Raw genomic sequence first — 19954 nt, forward strand, 5'->3', positions numbered from 1 at the left:
TTATTCTTATTTAAATTCTCAGAAATCAGATATTGTTCAACTTTGTCTTGCATTGCTTTTTTATTTAAGGAACTTCAAATACAAATGGGAGTCTTATTACATATAACTTGTGTATGCAATGAGAACAAGACACCACAGAAAGTCTTTTCTTTGTATTCAGTACTGACAAAACTGTGCTTAAAGAAAAAGTCTTCTCTCAGATGTTTGGGTTGACAATCTTGCCCATAAAAAGCATGTTTTCTGTAGTTCGATCAGTGATGACCACCATGAAAGGACGGTTGAACTTCAGCTCTGGGACGTAGTGGAAAGACAGAGGTATAAAGCCTATACCGGTCGCTGCCGCAGCTGTGGCTCCGGTCTCATCTACGTCCAGCGTGGCTTGGTGCACAACCTTTACAGCACAATCAAAGCAGAGTGGGTCAAATGTCAACAGCATAAGCAAGGAAATGTTTTCGTATGCACCACTGTCTTACCTCAGACACAGCCAGTTTCTGTTCCTCTGTAATGCCGCCGAGGTCTGCACGATCCCCAAACATGTCTGCCATTCCCATTTCAGTCAGCACGTCCTTCAGATTATAGGAGGTCTTGATGGAGAACTTGGGAACATAGATGATGTACGTCCTGAAAGAAGAACAGTTTTAAAGGACTCATCTGCCGAGAGTTGACAGAAATCAAAGTGAAACCCCATGTAGCATCTCTTTACTTTGTCGTTAGCCACTTCAACCATCTGGCGACATGTGCAGGGCTGATATTGTTCTCCAGCATTGTCATATTTTCCGGTAACAGCAGCAGCATGGAGTAGGAGTTGTTGAAAGGCAGATGAAGAACCGTTGTGTTGATAGCCTTGTCACTATAAATATTAACATCTTTTTCCATTTCCATCATCTGAACTTGAACCTGGAAAATAAAAGTTTGAGTTTCTTAGTTGTAAATTGAACTCAAGATGACTCAGATCTGCTCTGCATGCTTGATTGTATGACTTTGAACCTCAGTGTTTTCTTCCACTCTGAACACATCCTGCTTGGTATCTCGAGGATCAAAGGGAGTTTCCCATTTTCCTGTTTGAGCAGAAAGCAGATATCTTATAAATTACAACTCCACCAATTAAAATTCTCCACAATGAAAGAGAAAGAAGAGAACTTTTACCCTTGAAGTAGATGTAGCTGAGAAGATACATGACCGTGTCTGGATCCAGGCTTTCAACCAGCTTGTTTATCTTTCCATTAGTCTTATCAGAGACATACTGATTGATGGTATCAGCACTCTCTGTAGTTTTGGTGAAGTCAACACTGAAACCCTCAGCTGAAAAGGACTGCTTCAGAGCATCTAGGAACTCAGGCTTTGGCTTGAAGATGCTGCCAACAAATATAGCGGTGCCTTGCCTAATGTCCTGAGAGGTGTTTGCAAAGAACGTACGAAAGGCCTGGTTTACATCTGTCTGAGCAAGCTGGGAGCCGTTGAAGCCCAGACCACGAAACAGCTGCTGATGGGTCTCACCTTGTGCCCCCACAGACAGAGCAGCCAAGGCAGTAGAGACACTAAGTGGGGAGAAGAAGATGTTTTTGCCTTGGGAGAAAGCATCCCCTGCTAACTTCCTGTAGAGACGGAAGGCAAACTCTTTGTTTGCTGAAGTCACCAGTGAGATTTTGTTGTTGGCATCGTCTGCAGCAGTATCTTGGGCTTTCTCTCCATGCCCTATGTGATGATGGCTTCTTCCTACGCAAACCAATGCCGATAAGATCCAAAGGACAACTGGTGCAGACAACATGGTGAACTGAAACAAAGGGTCAAAAGTGATGTTTATTTTTGGGTTACACAATATTTGCTATTGCACATAAGCAAAGTGAAATCTCTAAACCTACTCATTTAGTTATACTGGTTGGAGTTTCATGATTTCTGAAGCTTATCTGCATTATGTCATACAGATAGTTTCCTTGATTAAAGTGATTTTAATGTTTTGTATGCCAGATCTGGTTAAATGCCAATATTTTAATATAACACATTCAAGACACTGATGACTACACAAATGTGGCAGTATCCTGCAATTTCTTTGTAAATCTGGATTTTAAAAGGAATAGCACATTACAAAAATCCTCTAGTGTTCTGGACAAACATACCTTTTAAGATTAGCTTTTCAGTAAAAAACTGAAGCACTTACCCTTTACTGGCTGTTCAGTTTGTCCAACCTACTACAGGCTGGATGAAGACACAGCCTATTTATATCAATGAGTGGGTGAACTTTGATATTGTTTATTCTGTCCAGACTTTTGTTCTACATGAACTGTAGAAGTGAGTCAGTCACTGACCAATCATGGCCTCGGGTTTTACAAAGCCTAAAAAAAAAATAAAATAAAAAAACCCCTCAAAAATGCAGCCGTCAACCAAAAACCTGAGTATATTTGTAGTTAAAACAGTTTACCATCAATCCTTGCACTTCGTATAGAACAGGCTCATTGTTTTACAAGAAAATATACACCAAGCTTGAGACCTGATGTCCCATCTTAGAGAGGGGTAAACATACTCTTTTTTTTTATTAAAGTTATATTCTGCTTGTTTAATGTCATCCTATGAGCATAGGTGAAGTTTTATTTTGAACACATTTCAACTTTTCCCAAAGTTCTGCTGCTGAAAACAGAATTTGGAAGCAAACTTGCACGTATACAAGCTTGATTGAGTGCGCCAAGACCCTCCCCTTGGCTCCGATTGGTTGACTGGGAGCAGTTAATTTCTGTGGAAAATAATATTTTTGGGACCCTTTAAACTGCAGAATTTTAGATTTAAACCTAGTCCAAATTTGTCGAAATGATGGATTTCCAAAACTAGTGTCAGTTTTACACTTAGAAACCTTGAACCCCAGACGCAAATCCTTTAGTAGAGGAAAATAAAATCACCACTTCAAAGCAAGCAGTGGTCCAAATTGGTTTTACAAGTCTGTAAAACCAGTTTGGACCACTGCTTGCTTTGAAGTTCATTTTAAGTCCCCCACCACCCCCCTTCATTTGGAGCTCAAAATGTTCCATACAGCCATAGGAGACACTAGAAAAACTACCTCTTTTTATTCACAACTTAGATGTTTGGATTTACAATCTTGCCCATAAAAAGTATGTTTTCTGCAGACACCTCAGTGATCATCACTATAAAAGGACGATTAAACTTCAATTCCGGGGCAATGAGAGAGAAAAGAGAGATGCCAACACCAGTGGCAGCAGTAGCCCCAGTCTCATCAACATCCAGCGTTGCTTGATGTATAACCTAATAACACAAAAAAAAAAAACAATAAAAAAAGTCAGAAACAGTTGACAGGGAAGAATGTTTTCTTCTGTTCCCATTACTTACCTCAGACACAACCGGTTTCTGTCCATCTGTAATGCCGCTGAGGTTTGTATGATTCTCAAACATGTCTGCCATTCCCATTTCATTCAGCACATCATTCAGCTTGTAGGAGGTATTCATGTAGAACATGGGAACAGAGATCTTGTACTTCCTAAATAAAAAAGAAAAAGAAAAAAAGGGGTGCAATTAACCACAGAGCTGAGTGCACAAGCAAATGGGTGCAACAACAAAACTTGTCCCAACCTTTGTTTCAGCTGTTTCAACCACCTGGTGATGTGTGCAGGACTGATCTTGCTCTCCAGTGTCTCCATGGTGTCAGGTAGCAGCAGCAGCATGGAGTAAGAGTTGTTGAAGGGCAGATGGAGGATTGATGTAGCAATGGCCTTGTCATAATAAGTGTCCACATCAGCTTTCATCCTCATCATTGGGACTGGAACCTGAAAGAGACGTTTAGTTGGTCAACTCGAGACTGAAGAGTGCATCTTTCAGCTGCTCTGTGTGCTAGTCATTAGACCTCAACGGTTTCCGTCACTCTGAACAAATCTAGCGTAGTCAGCTTTGGATCAAATGGAGTTGCCCAGATTCCTGTTTGAACAGACATGGTTACATGCAGGGTAAAGAACAAAAGTCAAAAATGAAAACTCTGAATCTGCTAAAAGACATTTACCTTTGAAATAGACATAGTTCAGGAGATACAGGACTGTGCTTGGGTCCAGGCTTTCTACTAAGCGAGTTATTTTTCCACTGGTCATTCTGGATACACACTGATTGATGGTATTGACGCCCTCTATAGGGTTACTGAAGTCAACCTTGAACCCCTCAGTAAAATACCACTGCTTCAGGACATGCAGGAAGTCAGGCTTTGGTGTGAACAGGCTATCAACAAACACAGCGGTGCCTTGGCTGATCTTAGACGCCATACTTCCAATGATTTTCAGAAACGCATTATTTATATCCGACTGAGTTAGCTGGGAGCTGTTGAAGCCCAGAGTACGAAACAGCTGCTGATGGGTCTCTCCTCGAGCCCCCACAGACAGAGCAGCCAAGGCGGCAGAGACACTAACTGGGGAGAAGAAGATGTTTTGGCCTTTAGAGGAAGCATGAGCTACCAACTTCCTGTAGAGATTGAAGGCAAACCCTTTGTTTGCTGAGGTCACCAATAAGAGTTTGTCATCACTGCTGTCTGCAGAGAGGTCTGTGGCTTGTTTAGCTTGCTCTATGGGTTGATGGCCTCTTGCTGCACAGACCACTGACAAGAAAAGCCAGAGAACCACAGTTGTGGGCATCGTGGTGATCTGAAACAGATGGTCAAAACTGCAGTTATTCGAGTTTACATGATATTTGCCAGTAAATGAGGCCAAGTTTCCATTTTGTTTCTTCACCTACGGGAGGCTTCAATGTCCTCCTTTTGTCTAATCATAGACATCCGATTTAAAGATGGTGGGGTCTACATGTCCCAACTACATAAAGGTTTCAAACAGGTCAAGTTAAATGGAAAAAAATAGCTAGATGAACTTTCAAGCAGGTTCTTTGCTAAATTGTTGTTTGACTGAAGACTCTCACCACAGCTGTTCATTTTATGGACAGAGGTCAGCATACATGCCATTTAGGAGTAATGACGTCTCTCACATGCACTGCACCAATCAACGAATACTGATTATAGGAAACTGAGCTTGTAAAGAAGTGACACAAAAATCTAAGCAACGGGTCATTTTTTTTTTAAATTCACAATTCAGAATTTTTTTCTTTATGACATATACAGCCTGAAAGTTTTACACATTTAACTTGGAAACAAAAAACAAAATTAAACAGCATTCATCTTTTTTCATACCACACAATCATTAAACCAATACTTACAAATTTTAGCTCTGAATAACAGATATAATAACAGCTGGACTTGTTTCCCCGCAGAAAGCTGGGCTGTAGTTCAGCAATGTCAAAATGGCTACATTCTCTTTTCTGAGCATGCTCATTAGCTACAGAGCGTGTGCAAAAATCTCTCTTTATTGAATGCCGCCCTCATTGCTCAAAGCTGATGAACATTTAATAATCAACCACTTTTCTCTGTTTTACTGATACTCTGTTTTGCAGTCAGTAAGGGAAAGGCACCTTCACTAAAACTGATGTAGTTTTGCCAGGAACTACTTAGTTTTGTTACTTTACACCTGAGATACCCAACTCCAGCCCTCAAGGGCTACCAAAGTGAAACATCTGAATGAATACCTTCACCAACACCTGAGTATTTTTAATGGCTTGTGACCAGACCTTTGCAAAGCTGGAAGACTGCTAATTTGAAAATTCAAGCATTAATTTAGGTTTGTTGGAACGCGTACATCTTAAAGCTGGAGGATAGGAGGAAGATTCTTTCTACGTAACTCCAAAGTCAGGAAATGAACTGGTTTTGTGATAGTTGAGCTTGTTCTTGATACTTTTGTTCTTTCTTTATTGTCATAGTTTTATGATTTCAGAAGAGCTTCCTGTTTAGTATGATGAGTTGTCAGAGGAAGTCTCAGCTATATTTGAATCACAGCTTGGTTGTCTTTCAATGATATTAAAAAACTGGGGTATATCTGCTGGGCCCCATACTACAAATCACATCCAATATTTGAGCGTTTTTTAGGCCCCTTACTCAACAGCAACTTGTCATGAAAGAGGAAGGATAGGGATAGATACTCAAACAGGTCGAGACCAGGACCCAAATCCAAGACAACCTCTACGATAACCACAACCTCTGTCCATTAAATGCCTGGTCCACTAATGAAGTGGTTTAAGAGATAAGAGCCAATCTGGATGTGTAAAATCAGTGTAGATGATCAATCACAACAAAGCAGGAAGAGATTTTGCTATGAAAAGAAAATAAATCGTTAGCCTCACAAGCACAACAACATCTCAGGATGTATCTCACAGTCCCTCCATGTGGCACCCACTTATTCTCTTATTGTGGTGGAGGGATTAAGTCTCTGATCAGCAGCCATGTTGTGAAGGGCTTCATGTCCCTGGTAGAGTCACCCATGACAAACTGGTCCTAGGTAAACGGACAGAGGAGCCTAAAGACCCCTTACGAGTTACATCCATGGAAACTGTTCTCTTGCCAGGACACGTCACTGGGACCCCACTCCAGAACCAAACCTGGAGGTCAGGCACTGTGATGGCCAGACCTTCACCCATAGGTGAGACATGGGTCCCTCTTCCCATGGGTTCACTAGTGGTAGATGAGAGGGTTTGTTTGCAATGTGGGAAAGGCAGTGCCTGAAAGCAGGAGCTTCTGAGCCGACCCTCAGCTACAGAAACGTCCCTTCTTATGGGGGAAGGAGACTGAACTGGCCTGTCAGAGTTAACTGGTGTTGGAGTTCATTCATTTTTGACTCTGTGCTCCACCAGGTCCGTTTCAGGGCCCGACCAGAACCCCTGAGTGTAAATTAAGTGCTGGGGCCACAATTAGTTCACCTTATGGATATAACCAAATGAGGCAAAGATTGTAGTGTGAGTTTAGCTTTTTATTCTCTGCATTCTGTACCCTCCAAAGCTTGTCTAACCAGTTTCAATCTGTCTATGTATGCCTGGCATCAGTCATACAAAAACATGTTTGTGTACACTGTGGCGTGTCAGCAGATTAAAAAGGAGGTTAAAGGACAGAGGAAAAGATGGAATCTATAACACATAGCTCTGAATCCAGTTAAGTTTTAAAGAAGCCAATAAAAATCTTTAGTTTGTCCTTTGTAAAAATTTAATTAGTACATGCTTTGAAATGTGTTTTATTTGCGGCACAAAGTGCTCCATTCATAAAGACAGCAAAAAGACTTCACTTTGAAATTTTATTTAGTCAGAACATCAGATGTTTGGGTTTACAATTCTACCCATAAATAGGACGTTTTCTGCAGAGCGCTCAGCAGCTTGTGTTGTAGGAGTGTTGCTCTTGAGGACTGGAACTGGACTGTCCTGCAAAAATTGATTTTTGTAGATCATAGACCTCCAGGGGTTTTCACAAAGGGATTAGGCTCATTTCTGGATTCTTTTATACATGTATGATTTTTGACCAGAAGACAAAAATCTGGATGAAAAACCAAAACATTTAAGGTAACTTTGCATTTTGCCATTGCTCACTTGTCAGATTTTCTTTGCTGCATAAGTCCAAACCAAGATAAATGATTTGCGATGGAAAATGGAGATGGAAGCTGGCCGTGAACAAAAAGCTAATTTGTACCATTGCTCTTGTCAGTACTGCAATCGCATTATTAACAAAGTATTCATCTTATATTTTGTCACTAAACTTTCTTGCAACCAAAATTGCAATTCCGTCCAGCAGGTGACAATATTGTCAAGGAATAACTTCAATTTGAGTGCGAAAATAAATGTCCTTACAAGATTTAATTTGGAGAGCATCATGTGCTAATACATTCTTAATTAAATGTAAAAACTTAACCAGCTCAAGAACAAGTTAAGTTTCCAACATGACTAACATTTGTATCATTTTATAAAAGTTTAAGGTGCTTTAGGGGCTTGTCATGAAGTGGTTGAACGGTTGTGATACAGAAATAGTCACTGAAAAATGACATTTTGTACTCTATGTAGATAAATATTTGCAATTATTTCGACCAGTACCGTTAAAAAAAAAATAAAACTACTAGAATTTAATTCCATTAAAAAACTTTTGAATTTTTCTTATCACTCATCTACTAGACATCTACCCTAAGTTGCCTCAAATTGCTCTCTGAGCACCTCCCTCTCTCACACTAAGATTATTCAGTATAGGTTTTATGAATAAAAACATTAATGTTGGACAAATTAATTGAATTTGTTTGGAGACCAGGTTTTATTAATTCAGCCACAAAGGTTAAATATTTGCAGCTCTTGAAGTACAACAAATTTTCCTTTAATTTGAAGATAATATATTGGCATATAAAGATTTTTTTAACCTATTTTAGAAATACATACTACTTGTATCCATTTCTAAAATAGATACAAATAGTATAAATTGTATTCCAGAAAATATTTAGAGACTAGATCAGCTAACGCGTTCACCTTCTGATCAAATATTGACTGTGTGTCTTTATGTTACAGATTTGGCTCTGCTCTTGCAAGGAAACACGTGTTCGATATTTTTCGTAACATTTTTTTGAAGGCAAACACACGAAAAAATAAATTATGGAAAGACACGGAGTAAGAAGATTTCACTCTGCGTCCGAAGTCTTGGAGCTAGTCACCGCTCAAGATGGCCAAAATGAGGAGAGGTATTCTTCAGACCCTGATACCGCAGACACTGATGAGGAAGAGGACTTCATCGAAGGGATTGATAAACTTCATGATATGTAAGTGGGCTCTTTTTCACTCATATATATATATATAAAATTTATTTATTTATTTTTTTACATAAAACAGAACATGTGATTGAAAAATCTAACTAATCTGTAATGTTACGTCTGTGTGCAGTACTGGCAATATCGTGGAGAAGAAAGATGACGATCTGAATGAGGATGATGAAGAGGACAATAACGGTGTGGTGGCAGGTGCAAGTAGAGGAAGAAAAAGAAGTCGGGAGGGTCCAGCAAGTAAAAGGAGAGGCAAAAGGTCAGAAACTCATGTGGACACTCAAGTCAAGTGGAAAACAGAGAAGGAGACTGATCATTTGCCGCACCCCCCACTCCATTTCCGTCCAAAGAGGACACCAGGTGTTCAGCCGCCCCTTTCCAATATTGAGATTCAGTCACCTTCAGAGCTATTCAAATTATTTTTTGACCAGGCTGCCATAAAGACATTATGTGAAAACACCAACAAAAATGCAGCCAAAAATTTAGCTGCTGGAAAAAAAATTCATTGGACTGATGTCACAGCTAATGAAATGTATGCATATATTGGACTTACTTTGTACATGGGACTAATGAAACGACCACAATTGAAGGATTTTTGGAGAACCACAACTGCATTTCAGGTTTCATATCCAGGGAAAGTAATGTCCAGAGATCGTTTCCTCAACATCCATACCATTGTCCACATGAGTAACCCAGAGGATGATGCAGTGAACGACCAAAAAAAAGGGACACCTGATTATGACCCACTGCACAGACTGCGCCCCCTGTACGACAGCTTGAGGGTTGCCTGTAAGGCTTTGTACCACCCCCGGAAAAATCTTTCTGTGGATGAAAGAATGGTAGCCACTAAAGCCAAGATTGGGCTAAAACAATACATCAAAAGTAAGCCGACAAAGTGGGGGATCAAACTTTTTGTGTTGTCCGACACCACGGGCTACACTACAGACTTTCAAATTTACACTGGAAGGTCCACTCAAAAAACTGGAAAGGGGCTGTCGTTTGACGCTGTAATGTCACTCATAAACAAAGACTATCTTGGCTCTGGATATCACATACTGTGATAACTTTTATACCAGCCCCGCACTGTTTTGCCACCTAAATAAAGTTAGGAAACTCTTCATATTTACAAAAATATGTCAAAAAAAATTATAAACGGATTGAGTTCTTATTGTTTTGCAAATTTTCTATTTTTAATCAGTTATTGATAAATGGCATACAAACTTGGAAAGGAGGACTTATAAGGATTTTATAGATGAAAGAACATTGGAATGCTCCTAATAATGACTCTGCAGCATCCAAAATTTAAAAAGATGCTCATGCGGACCTTTATAATGGTAGTCCTAAAAGGGAGCCTTCATGAGTTTTCACATTGGGATTTTAGAGCATTTTGGATGTCTTCAAGTCAAAAAATAAATATTTTTTTAAATTCGAAGACGTCAAACCATAGACAATGAAAAAAACTAAAGTTTTTAGCATCTCGTCCTTGCACACATCAAGTCCAGACCAGAAGAAATGAACTGATTTCAGATGCTGGAGCTTGAACGTTCTTGAGATCTTGGTCTCTGGTGGTTTAATGATGTTTGCCAAAGAGCTGCCCGTCCAGTTTAATGAGCTGTCGGAGGAAACCTCTGTTTGGGATCACACCCCGATTATCTTTCACAGCACAAATAGCCTCCACAAGAGAGAGCTTCTGCTTCAGCATCAGGTAAGCCAGCACCAGGGTGGCAGAGCGACTGACTCCCACGTGACAATGCACCAGAACTTTCCCTGAGAATCAAAGAAAGATGTGAAATTCAGTCAACTTCTTCTGAAAGTGGCGGTAATGGTTTGCAAGTGGTTGCCGTTTTACCTCCTGTGTTTAGTCCTCTGTGGATGAAGTCTGCTGCCTCCTGAAAGTTGATGCTCATGTCATAGTTGCAGGAGTCGTGTGCCTCGATGCCCATGTAGGTGATCTTCATTTGCTCGTACGCGGTTGGTTGTCCCTTTCTTTTACTGTGAGCTGCATTCAGGACATGAGTGAAGCGATGCCTGGACAGATCCGCAAAGTTTTCTGCGCCGTGTCTGAAAAAAAAAAAAAAAAAAAAAAACCCAACATATTAAATTTAAGGACAACAAACCAAATATACCCCCATGATTTTTTTTTATTATTTCAATTTCAAACAGACAAGTTAAAAAAATAAAAAAATTTCAAGAAGGCGGATTTCTTTATGATTTCCTGCCTCTCTTGTACTCAACAACAACCATCAAATTCAAATTATGCGTTTATGCACACAATTATGCCCAATAACAGTGATTCTGAAAGGAACCCAGCCAGAAGAAACGGAAAACTAAACATTACAAATCACTTTCTTCTTGGCAATCGATGGTGATGGTGGCAGCATTATGCTGTGGGAATACTAGTAGACGGAGCTAAATCCAGGTCAGTACTGGGGCTAAAACCTGTTGGAGGCAGCAGAAGAGTTGAGACTGAGTGAACGCTCAACTTCCAGCAGGATGCAAAAAACTCCTAAACATACAGACAGAGATATAATGGACGGGCTTAGATCACACCGTATTCAGGTGTTCGAATGGCCTAGTCAAAGTAAAGACCTAACTGAGAATCTGTAACTTATTTAAAGATGCTCTGGATTTAATCTGATTTAGAGCCATTTTGCTTGGATAAAACTTTTAGTCTGTATATGTGGAAAGATGGTAGAGGTATTAGAGAATCATTTTGCATGAAATGGAGAGCAAACCAAAAAAAAAAAAAAAAATCTAATAAATTCAAAACAGAAGTAGTTTTCTGACATGACCTTCCACCAAAAAGAACATGGAAAGTATTTTTAAAGTTATTTTCAATGAAACATGAATTAAGCATGCAACATAGTGACTGACTGAAATGTAGACCATCTAAGGCACGCATAAGGAAAATAGCCTGGAGCTGCGGTATGCCTTCGTGGCCTGGTATCAGCGGAAACTCTCACATGCCGCAGCTGGAGTCGGTGTAAGTATCCAGCGGGAAAGGCAGCTCGACAACTCTTATGTTACCCTTTTCGTTTTTTTAAAAACTGATTTACGAGCCGTTTCCGTTTCACACGCACGCTTGATTCAAACTGAGCTCAAAGCAAGCGAACAACATTTTCCCCCCCAACAAGAGGAAAAGACGAGATTCTTACTGGTCCCCGATGTAAAGCCTCGGCCACACTTCATCCGCATGGCTGATGATGGCTTTGCCTGTGAACAGCAGTCTTTCCAACTCAAACACTGCCAAACCAGGCGAGCTCAGATCGATTTCCACTTTCCGACGTGGTCGTTCATCATTCCAGGAAGCGGGAAGCTTGGATGAGTAGGACATCGCTTCTTCCTTTCACAAGACGGCTGGACTTCAGATGTGGAAAAGTGACCCTTTCTTTTCCGTTTATAAACTAATTGAACCGACTGGGGGGGAGGGGAAAAAGACATCACAAAAGCTTAATATCACTGATAATTAACAACTCCATAGAAATCCTCAGCAGCCTGTCAAACACACCAGAGTGAATACCACAGGTGACACTGGTCTCGAGCTTCTTCTCCTCTGATTTACTCACCATGAGTATGTTCGAGTGTTGTCAGGACATTTGACCCTTGCATTAAATCTAGGCTGCATGCCTTCAGGGCTCTGCGTTATGCTTTTGAATTAAAATAGCAGTCTATTTAAAGATGTGAAAGCTGGCTAAGAAGAGTGTTGCCCCAGGGCAAGTTTCCACTTGATGGAAGGACAATTCTTTTCTTTTATATCAGACCGAATAATTGCTTTCAGGAATGAGAAAAATAAATGTAGCTCATAGAAGATGTTTAACTGTAATAAAAGTCAATACAAAACGGTGAAGAACATAAAAAGAAAGGAAAAAAAAACAAGTGAAATTTACTGAATCATAATCAAGAAAAGACTCCCATCTTTTGTTGGGAACGTGCATCACAACCAAAACTAACAAAAATAAACACAATGCAAAAAAAGGATTTTCCATGCAAACCTTTTGGTTGTTTTTAATATTCTCCTTCTGATCAGATATAAAAATCACCATATCAAATATGGCACTTTTTCTTCTTCATTTCTCAAACAAAAACAAAAATGTTTGAGATGGGGGGGTGAGTGGGGTGTAGAGATGAAGACCTGTAGTGCACATGTGCAGTCCAAACAAGAATCTTTGCCCTAGACAAAATAGTGAACAAACTCCAACTTGATCCTTGTGCATTTAACACTGTCTTTAAGCATACATCTTTACTGAAAATGTAATATTCTACTTTCCCAGGTGTAGAAAAAGTGAGGAAGAAAACTCTACTTTTAAAAAAGGAACTGCTGACATTGTCCTTCGCTTCTACAGAGAGATACAGGGTGTTCAACATGTAGGTGTGATTTTAGGTCTCCACTCTCAGTGGCCGGAGGAACCAGGGCAGCGGTCTTCAGGGGGTTGTCACTAAATCTGCTACAATACGGGCTGAGTGACAGGCTGTGCGAGTGCTTATCTGACACTACAGTGCATGCAAGGCTGAGAATAACAGAAACACTGCACCAGCTGCTGCAGAGACATGAGGAGGCGACTATGAGCAACTAAGTGCATCCCAAAGCCGACATGAGAGAGGACAACAGCATGACCATGCAAATGTTACAACAATCAGCCGAGGAAGTGTGTGTGTGTTGTCCCGAGAAGGTTGGACTGAAAACGGACCGAATATCCTGAGGATGGTCTGAACGTGTGGCACGACAGAATAAACACAAACAGCAGGAGCTAGCGCCATGTTGGTGAGGGCATGATGTAAAAGATGAGGGTAGCGAGCTCAGTCACTCACAGAGGCTGAAAGTCACTTATGATATACAAGTTTTATGTTTACTGCCAGCACAAAACACTCCTTAAAGGATTTTTTTAAACTTTAAATCAGAGGTGTGTCTACTCCTGTGGGGAGGGGGGGAATCTATGTCCGTTACCTCATCTAAATGATAATGACACGTCGTCCGCAAATATTGTTACAGCTCTGCAGAGGGAGACTAAACACCTCCGTTTATCCATGGAAGATCTGAGCAAAGAAAATAATAAGCGAATAACAGGCAGATAAATAAGGTTTCGTTCAGAAAGCCTTCTTTTCCAGCCGGTCTAGAATAGCCTGAATTCTCTGCACAGCCTCTTTTCGGGCTTGTCGGACAGTCTCCTGTCCTTGAGTCTCCACAGAGTCTAGCTCCAGCAGCTCTTTGGTCAGCAGTTCCTCCAGGCACCGGTAGCTCTTGTCCGTTTTTCTCCCGACGAACTCGTCAACGTCTTCCTGAAGCAGCTGAACCCGGGCCATGACCTGCTGGACCTTGGCGAGCCCGGGGTTGTCGCTCAGCGGCTGAGGTCCGACCGGAGCGGCTGCTGGTTGGGGCTCGGGCTGAGAAGGACTGGGATCGCTTCGCCCAGCTTTGCTGTAAATCTGGGGAGGTGAGCTTATTTCAGCGGGCTTTCCGTTGGGGGGATTCGGGGCTGGAGCTGTCCTGGGTTTAGGTCCCACCTGAGGGGTTCGCTGGTGCTGTTGGTCCTACAATGTCACAAACACAGTGTGTTTAAGCTTTATTTGTGTCTTTACAACAGCAGTTAGAAGAATAATATTTAAAAAAAGGAGCAAAGAGTAATATCTTAAGTGTCATTCAGAAGTATTCACACTCCTCTCACATTTTGTCATGTTACAACAAAAAAAAACTAACGCATTTTGTTGGGATTTTCTGTGATAAATCAATATCAAATGATGCTGAATTGTTAATTATACGCAATTTTCTTATTCTTTACAAATATCAATATGAAAAATCAAAAAGTGTCAATTTGTATTTAGCCCATTGAAAAAAAAAAATGGGACTAAAATAAATAAGACAAGCCCGGAGACAGACTGGCGACCTGTTCAGGATGTACCCCGCCTCTCGCCCAAAACGTTCGCTGGAGATAGGCACCAGAACCCCTCCCGACCCCACAAGGGACAAGGGTGTTCAGAAAATGAATGGATGGATGGATAAATAAGACAGATGAAGCTGATCCAGAATGCTGCTGCTCGTTTCCTCACTAAAACTAGGAAGAGAGAGCACATCATCCCAGTTTTAAAGTCCTGCCACTGGCTCCCTGTAGCTCAGAGAATAGATTTTACTCACTGAATCGCTGAACAGCATAGTACCGAAATATATTAAAGATCTTCTGTTGTACCAGAAGATCTAAGGTTTTCTGGATCTACTCTACTCTGCACCCCCAGAATCAGAACCGAAAATTGAAAAGCAGCATTCAGTCTTTATGCTTCTCTAATCGGGAACAAACTACCATAAAAATGCAAAACTTCTGAAACACTGAGTTCCTTTGAATCAACACTAAAACCCAGGGCTGGGAATTTATTAGAATTTAGCCAAGCATAAGTCCCTTATTGACTTTCATTGAGTTAGGAAATAAAATAATTCAAATTATGCATCATGTTGCATTTGATTCAAACAACATTAAAGCTGACTTAGAGAATCCATCTGTCAAATAAACATTTGAACATGAAATGCAACTTTTTGAACAACAGGTTGTGTGCAGCCAAATTTCAAAACTTAAGGCATCGCCAGAGGAGGAAAACACCTCAGGTATAGTTTACTTTTCGTCTTTGCCATTTTACCTCCATGAAAGAGGTAGCTAAAAATGAGCAAGAGAATCACTCTGGTTGACCACTACAACCAGTCATATTAAATAAATTAAAAATATTAGCGAAAAGTTCACACGTTTCATTAACTCAGCTCACATGTGAACATTATATAGATTTATTCCATACAGACAGATGTTAAATAGTTTTTATATTAATGACGAGGCTTTTTTGCTTACAACTAATGAAAACACGACATTTGAGATTAGAATATTACATCAGACCATAGAAAATTTTAATGCAGAAAGGTGGGTCAAATGAAAAATATGTGTAATACCATATTACAGGTTATTTTCAAACTGTGCTTCTGACAAGCGAGTCTCATCGGAGCCCATATTCCATTTTATAAAATACGACTATAAATGCTGATATGACATGAAAATTATAAGTACAGTATGGCGCTAATATTAATACAATGTCCAGGGCGTGAAGGAGAATAACGTTACCTGGGACATTTATGACAGACGACGATGTCGTCGAAGCTCCCCCCTCAAGAGTCACCGCCGTCGCTAAGCAACGTATCAAACACTTTACATTCGTACAAATCAGCTGTATGCTTTCTGGCCAACAGTTTGATGCATTTTATGGTGATTGGCCCTAGCATCGTTCTTTTTTAGTGTGTAATGCAACCATAGCACTTCTGCCGCGACGCCATCTTGGATATTTTCGGTCGCGAACGCATAGGGTCTAATGCGACGACTCTTTGATATGAACGACCTTCGTCAATGTATGGGAGGGGTCGTTGAGCTACAAACATAGCAGCACAACAACCACACCACATGAGAAATGGAAGGAGACAAACCAGCTGAGGGGGAAGAGAGAGAATGCGAGCGCGCCCAGTTTTGTTTTGTTGTTAGCCTTTTGGTGCTCAGCTCTCAGTGTCAGTGCCTCTGCTCTACTCACAACGGAGATTTGGTTTGATCAGTAGTATGACAGCCTTCTGGCCAATCACATGTGAGCATAAGGGATCATACCATTATGTGAAAAAAGAGAGGGGCCGACACGGCAGTCAGGAGAGTCTATCCCTTCAGGCATATCTGCTACTACTGTATGAAACTACAAGCTTTGCACATCTAGGAACAACATTTTTGCCAATTTTTCTCTGCAAGCATAGTTTAAACTCAGTCAGATGAAGAATGCTTGATTTTTTTTTAAAATCTTGCCAAAGATGTGAAAGTCTGAACTTTGCACTGTTTCACACATTAATACTCCATCATTGAAATTATTTAATTGTAGTTTTGAGTATGTGTAGAAAGTGAATCCTCACTGCACTCTAGTTTTGTCTCGTCTCACTGGTTTCCGTCCAGGGTCGTCCTTTATTTAGCTTCATCCATATTGCAAGGAATTTCCCCTTGCCCCTTTAAAACAAATTTAAAATTAAAAAGAAATGACCGAACAGTTCTCCATTTAAAAGTCAAAGCCTCCTTCAAACATCTGCAACATTTAAGTTTGCCCTATAGTGGTCTATATCAGAGCAGGGGGAGCTAAACACAAATACAGGATTTTCAGATATGTCTTAAAACAAATCTTGAAAACCTCAGTATAATTAGCTTCTGCTTAATAAATAAGCTGAGCTACTGCATGAATGTCTTTTCTTCTAAATGTGAGAGAATGGACATCAGAAGTAATTACACCCCCCACCCCCTTTCTGTTTGTTTGCTTCCATTTTTCTTATCTTGGCTGTGCTCTTCAGCTGCACTTATCTTCCTGAGATGCACTGGACTGCAGTGACAACACTTCGCCACCAGTGGGCACATAGAGCACGGTGAGCAGCACTCCTGACTCAGCGAGCCAACGGCAATTAAGCGCAGCAACGGCTGGTCAGCGGAGGCGCTCACTGTCGCTCTCATGTTTCCACAGAATTTGTCAAAATAAAAGAACCTGCGCAACACCACACTGATTAATTTTCAAGTGTGCAACATAAAGAGACTTTGTAGTTGCAACATGACAAAATAAGTACGAGTGTTTACACAAGATGCTGAATGTATCAACAAATTGACTGCAGTTATTCTTACCTTGGGCTGATAGGGCGGTGGAGCACCAGTTCCAGTTCCTGGCCATGCTGGAGGATGTGCTGGACGGACATGATTTCCATAATGGTTTTGTGAAGGCTGCTGCCCTGGGTGCCACTGCTGCTGTGAGGGAGCATATGGACCTGTGTGCCCCCAAGCATCACCCTGAGGGCTGGGATGGAGCGGCTGCGCAGTGGGATAGGGGGGATTTGGAGGCACAGCATGTCCAGCTTCGCTGTAGTGGGAGTATGGTCCAGATGGGTATCCAGGACCCTGAGGGAGCAGCCAACACATGTTGGTTTTTTAAAACATCTCTTCAGTATTGCTCGGATGAACACATTTGCATAGAAATCAATATGACTTTAAGGATGAGGCTTTCTCCAAGGAGGAAACTGAAGCAAGCCTCGCTCCCGACCAGGACTGGGCATTGTCAGCGACTCCTCACATACAGTCCATAAGCGTTCACCCACTGCCTTCAGGCAAACTTTAAAAGCAAATCCACCACAACGCTACGGAGCTTGCCTCAGGCTGTTAAAAACTCTGAATTAAAGTTAGGATTATGCACCTTGTTTTTATCCTGTATTTTTCTCACAAATCTGCTTTAAACCCATTTACTAATCTGTTTCACTGTTCAGAATTAGATAGCAAACTGATTTGATTTGTGCATTTCAGGTGTAACATCATCTCACCCCTTGACAGTGCGGACCAGAATAATGATGATGCTGGTGCTGGGCGTGTGGTTGGCCCGACGGCCCACCGCTCTGCTCAGCTGGACAGCCTTGGCTAGGGTAGGAACTTCTCTGTGGGTCAGCACAGTAGAAAGGGTTGGATGGATGAAAACCACTCGCTGGATACTGGTTTTGTGCAGTGTTGTAGACTCCATGGCCGTTTGGATAGCCTCCTGGCATTACCTTTAACCAAAGCAAAGAAGAGATTTACTGTTTGTAGAAATGTGCAGTTTTATGTAGTCGTAATATAAATATGAAACAAATGAAGAGCATTCAGGAGAGACTTGGGAAGATTAGTAGATTAACTCTAACTTGTTTGGACCAAGGCAGGTCGGGTTGTGTTGCATAATGAGCTGTACCTGTGGATTGTATTGTTGCTGAACATCTGATCCCGAGGGATAAGTGTTTGCATAGTGTCCAGTGGAGTGAGACTGTGGATACCAGTAATGAGAAGGGTAACCTGGATACTGGGGAGCATCCTGTAAACGCAATATGCCACAAAGAAAAAGCAGTACATTAATGTTTAACAGGAAGTGGTAGCTGACTCAGTCAGGCTGCCTGTCCTTAAACAAACAATATCTGATTTAACAATTACAATGGCTCAATTACTGCGCTGGCTGGACCGGTTTCGGACAAACTCTTCATACGCTGCAGCTAAGCTAAATTTACTCACGTGTCAGATTAAATATTGTTAACATGAAGGTTATATTTAGTGAAAAAGCCAAAACCCGAACAGGAGCTTTACAACCAAGCTAGTTGTAACTATTACATAATGCCAGCTAGCTCAGTTAGCTTTGCAGCTAATACTTTAACAGCTCTCTACGTAAGCCACTTCGGTAGCATACATCAATTCCCCTAGGTTTTATTTTCTTGATATTAAATACATTACATTCCTTTTTTTTAAGCAAATATGACTATTTAAAGCGTTTCCATTCACTCACCATAGCGCTATTCCAGTTTCCGTGGTTATTTCCCGAGTTACAAGTCGAGGGCCAGCCAGGTTTCAGATTTGACTGCATTTGATGGTGATGCTTTAGCTATGTGCGTTTGCTGCCAGCCGTCCCGTCATCTGTCATTGTAAAGAAAAAAAAGCCTTTAACTAGCACAGCGATACTTATTTAAGCTGTCAGGATTCCCAGAGTGGTTTCTTCGCGGAAGTGAAGCTTGTCTGATTGAAGTCAGGAAACGATAGTCAGGCGAAGCTAAGGGAAGTACTGGCCTGTCTCTTTAAATAAACAAAGAGGGAACAAAATATCAAGATGCCTCACTCAAACGCATTTTTATGGAATTATGAAAATCTTTACAAAGTGATCAGCCTTAACATGTACTGTAAATGTGTTCAAATTGCAATAACAGAAATGTAAAATTATTGGTACTGGACATTTTGATATTTTGCTTACATGAGAAATATTTTTCTAAAATACTTTTTTTAAACTAATCTTATGAAACTGTATGATATCAATAACCTATAAACGATCTTTGGTGGCACATCTACGTCAACAGTCTCTTAAGAACTGATAAACCAAAATCGACTCAAACTATACCATTTTAAAAATAAATCAGTTTTAGCATGCGTTTTGTTGGAGTCTGTCTTCAAAAACTTTGATATATAGGCTACTACTTCAGAACACCAGGTGTTAAACATTTTATTTTTATGGGAATATGTGGGTCCCTACACACACAGAGTAAAATATTTTTTATAGGGTTTAATATGATGTTGACTAACCCTTTGGAGATATTAAAGCTTCAACATTGTCCACCAGGTTTAATTAGTGTGTGGGAATTTATGACCATCCCTCCCACTAGTCTCCATGCCAACTCATTGAAAAGTATTTTGTCAGATTGGGGTGAGGAAAGCCAATATCTTGCTTATCCTTCCTTGTTGGACCCTACTTTGTGCACTATCATCATGTTCTAACCCCCA

The 19954-nt window shown here is 40.7% G+C and overlaps 4 protein-coding genes across 5 annotated transcripts; 1 reads left to right on the forward strand and 3 right to left on the reverse strand.

The window, feature by feature from the left end:
- Positions 1-34: 34 nt before the first annotated feature.
- LOC106934436 (uncharacterized) lies at positions 35-5332 on the reverse strand. Its single transcript, XM_015014329.1, has 11 exons — positions 5191-5332; positions 4001-4628; positions 3848-3918; positions 3577-3770; positions 3337-3484; positions 3121-3252; positions 1147-1774; positions 988-1058; positions 704-897; positions 474-621; positions 35-391 (listed from the first exon to the last, which is right to left on the reverse strand). Exons 2-11 carry the CDS (start codon positions 4617-4619, stop codon positions 197-199), a joined length of 2400 nt encoding a protein of 799 aa, XP_014869815.1. The 5' UTR covers positions 4620-4628; positions 5191-5332; the 3' UTR covers positions 35-196.
- A 2790-nt stretch (positions 5333-8122) lies between these two features.
- Positions 8123-13175, reverse strand: LOC106934439 (dual specificity protein phosphatase 26-like). Its single transcript, XM_015014334.1, has 3 exons — positions 11798-13175; positions 10492-10703; positions 8123-10409 (listed from the first exon to the last, which is right to left on the reverse strand). The coding sequence occupies exons 1-3, from the start codon at positions 11974-11976 to the stop codon at positions 10213-10215; spliced, it is 588 nt and encodes a 195-aa protein (XP_014869820.1). The 5' UTR covers positions 11977-13175; the 3' UTR covers positions 8123-10212.
- LOC106934438 (piggyBac transposable element-derived protein 4-like) lies at positions 8455-9726 on the forward strand. The gene is made up of 2 exons (XM_015014333.1): positions 8455-8642; positions 8764-9726. The coding sequence occupies exons 1-2, from the start codon at positions 8479-8481 to the stop codon at positions 9701-9703; spliced, it is 1104 nt and encodes a 367-aa protein (XP_014869819.1). The 5' UTR covers positions 8455-8478; the 3' UTR covers positions 9704-9726.
- Positions 13176-13462: 287 nt separating the features above from the next.
- On the reverse strand, positions 13463-19263 carry bag4 (BCL2 associated athanogene 4). 2 transcript variants are annotated; one of them, XM_015014331.1, is made up of 5 exons: positions 18972-19263; positions 18390-18509; positions 17992-18102; positions 17306-17575; positions 13463-14171 (listed from the first exon to the last, which is right to left on the reverse strand). In XM_015014331.1, the coding sequence occupies exons 1-5, from the start codon at positions 19047-19049 to the stop codon at positions 13728-13730; spliced, it is 1023 nt and encodes a 340-aa protein (XP_014869817.1). In that variant the 5' UTR covers positions 19050-19263; the 3' UTR covers positions 13463-13727. The 2 variants fall into 2 exon arrangements, with proteins under 2 accessions (XP_014869817.1, XP_014869816.1); XM_015014330.1 differs by having other exon boundaries at positions 17992-18213; positions 18972-19261.
- Positions 19264-19954: the final 691 nt, after the last annotated feature.

Source organism: Poecilia latipinna, unplaced genomic scaffold (genome assembly GCF_001443285.1).
Source record: "Poecilia latipinna isolate Pla-1442-1.1 unplaced genomic scaffold, P_latipinna-1.0 Scaffold1806, whole genome shotgun sequence".
In the NCBI taxonomy this organism is placed as follows: Eukaryota; Metazoa; Chordata; class Actinopteri; order Cyprinodontiformes; family Poeciliidae; genus Poecilia; species Poecilia latipinna.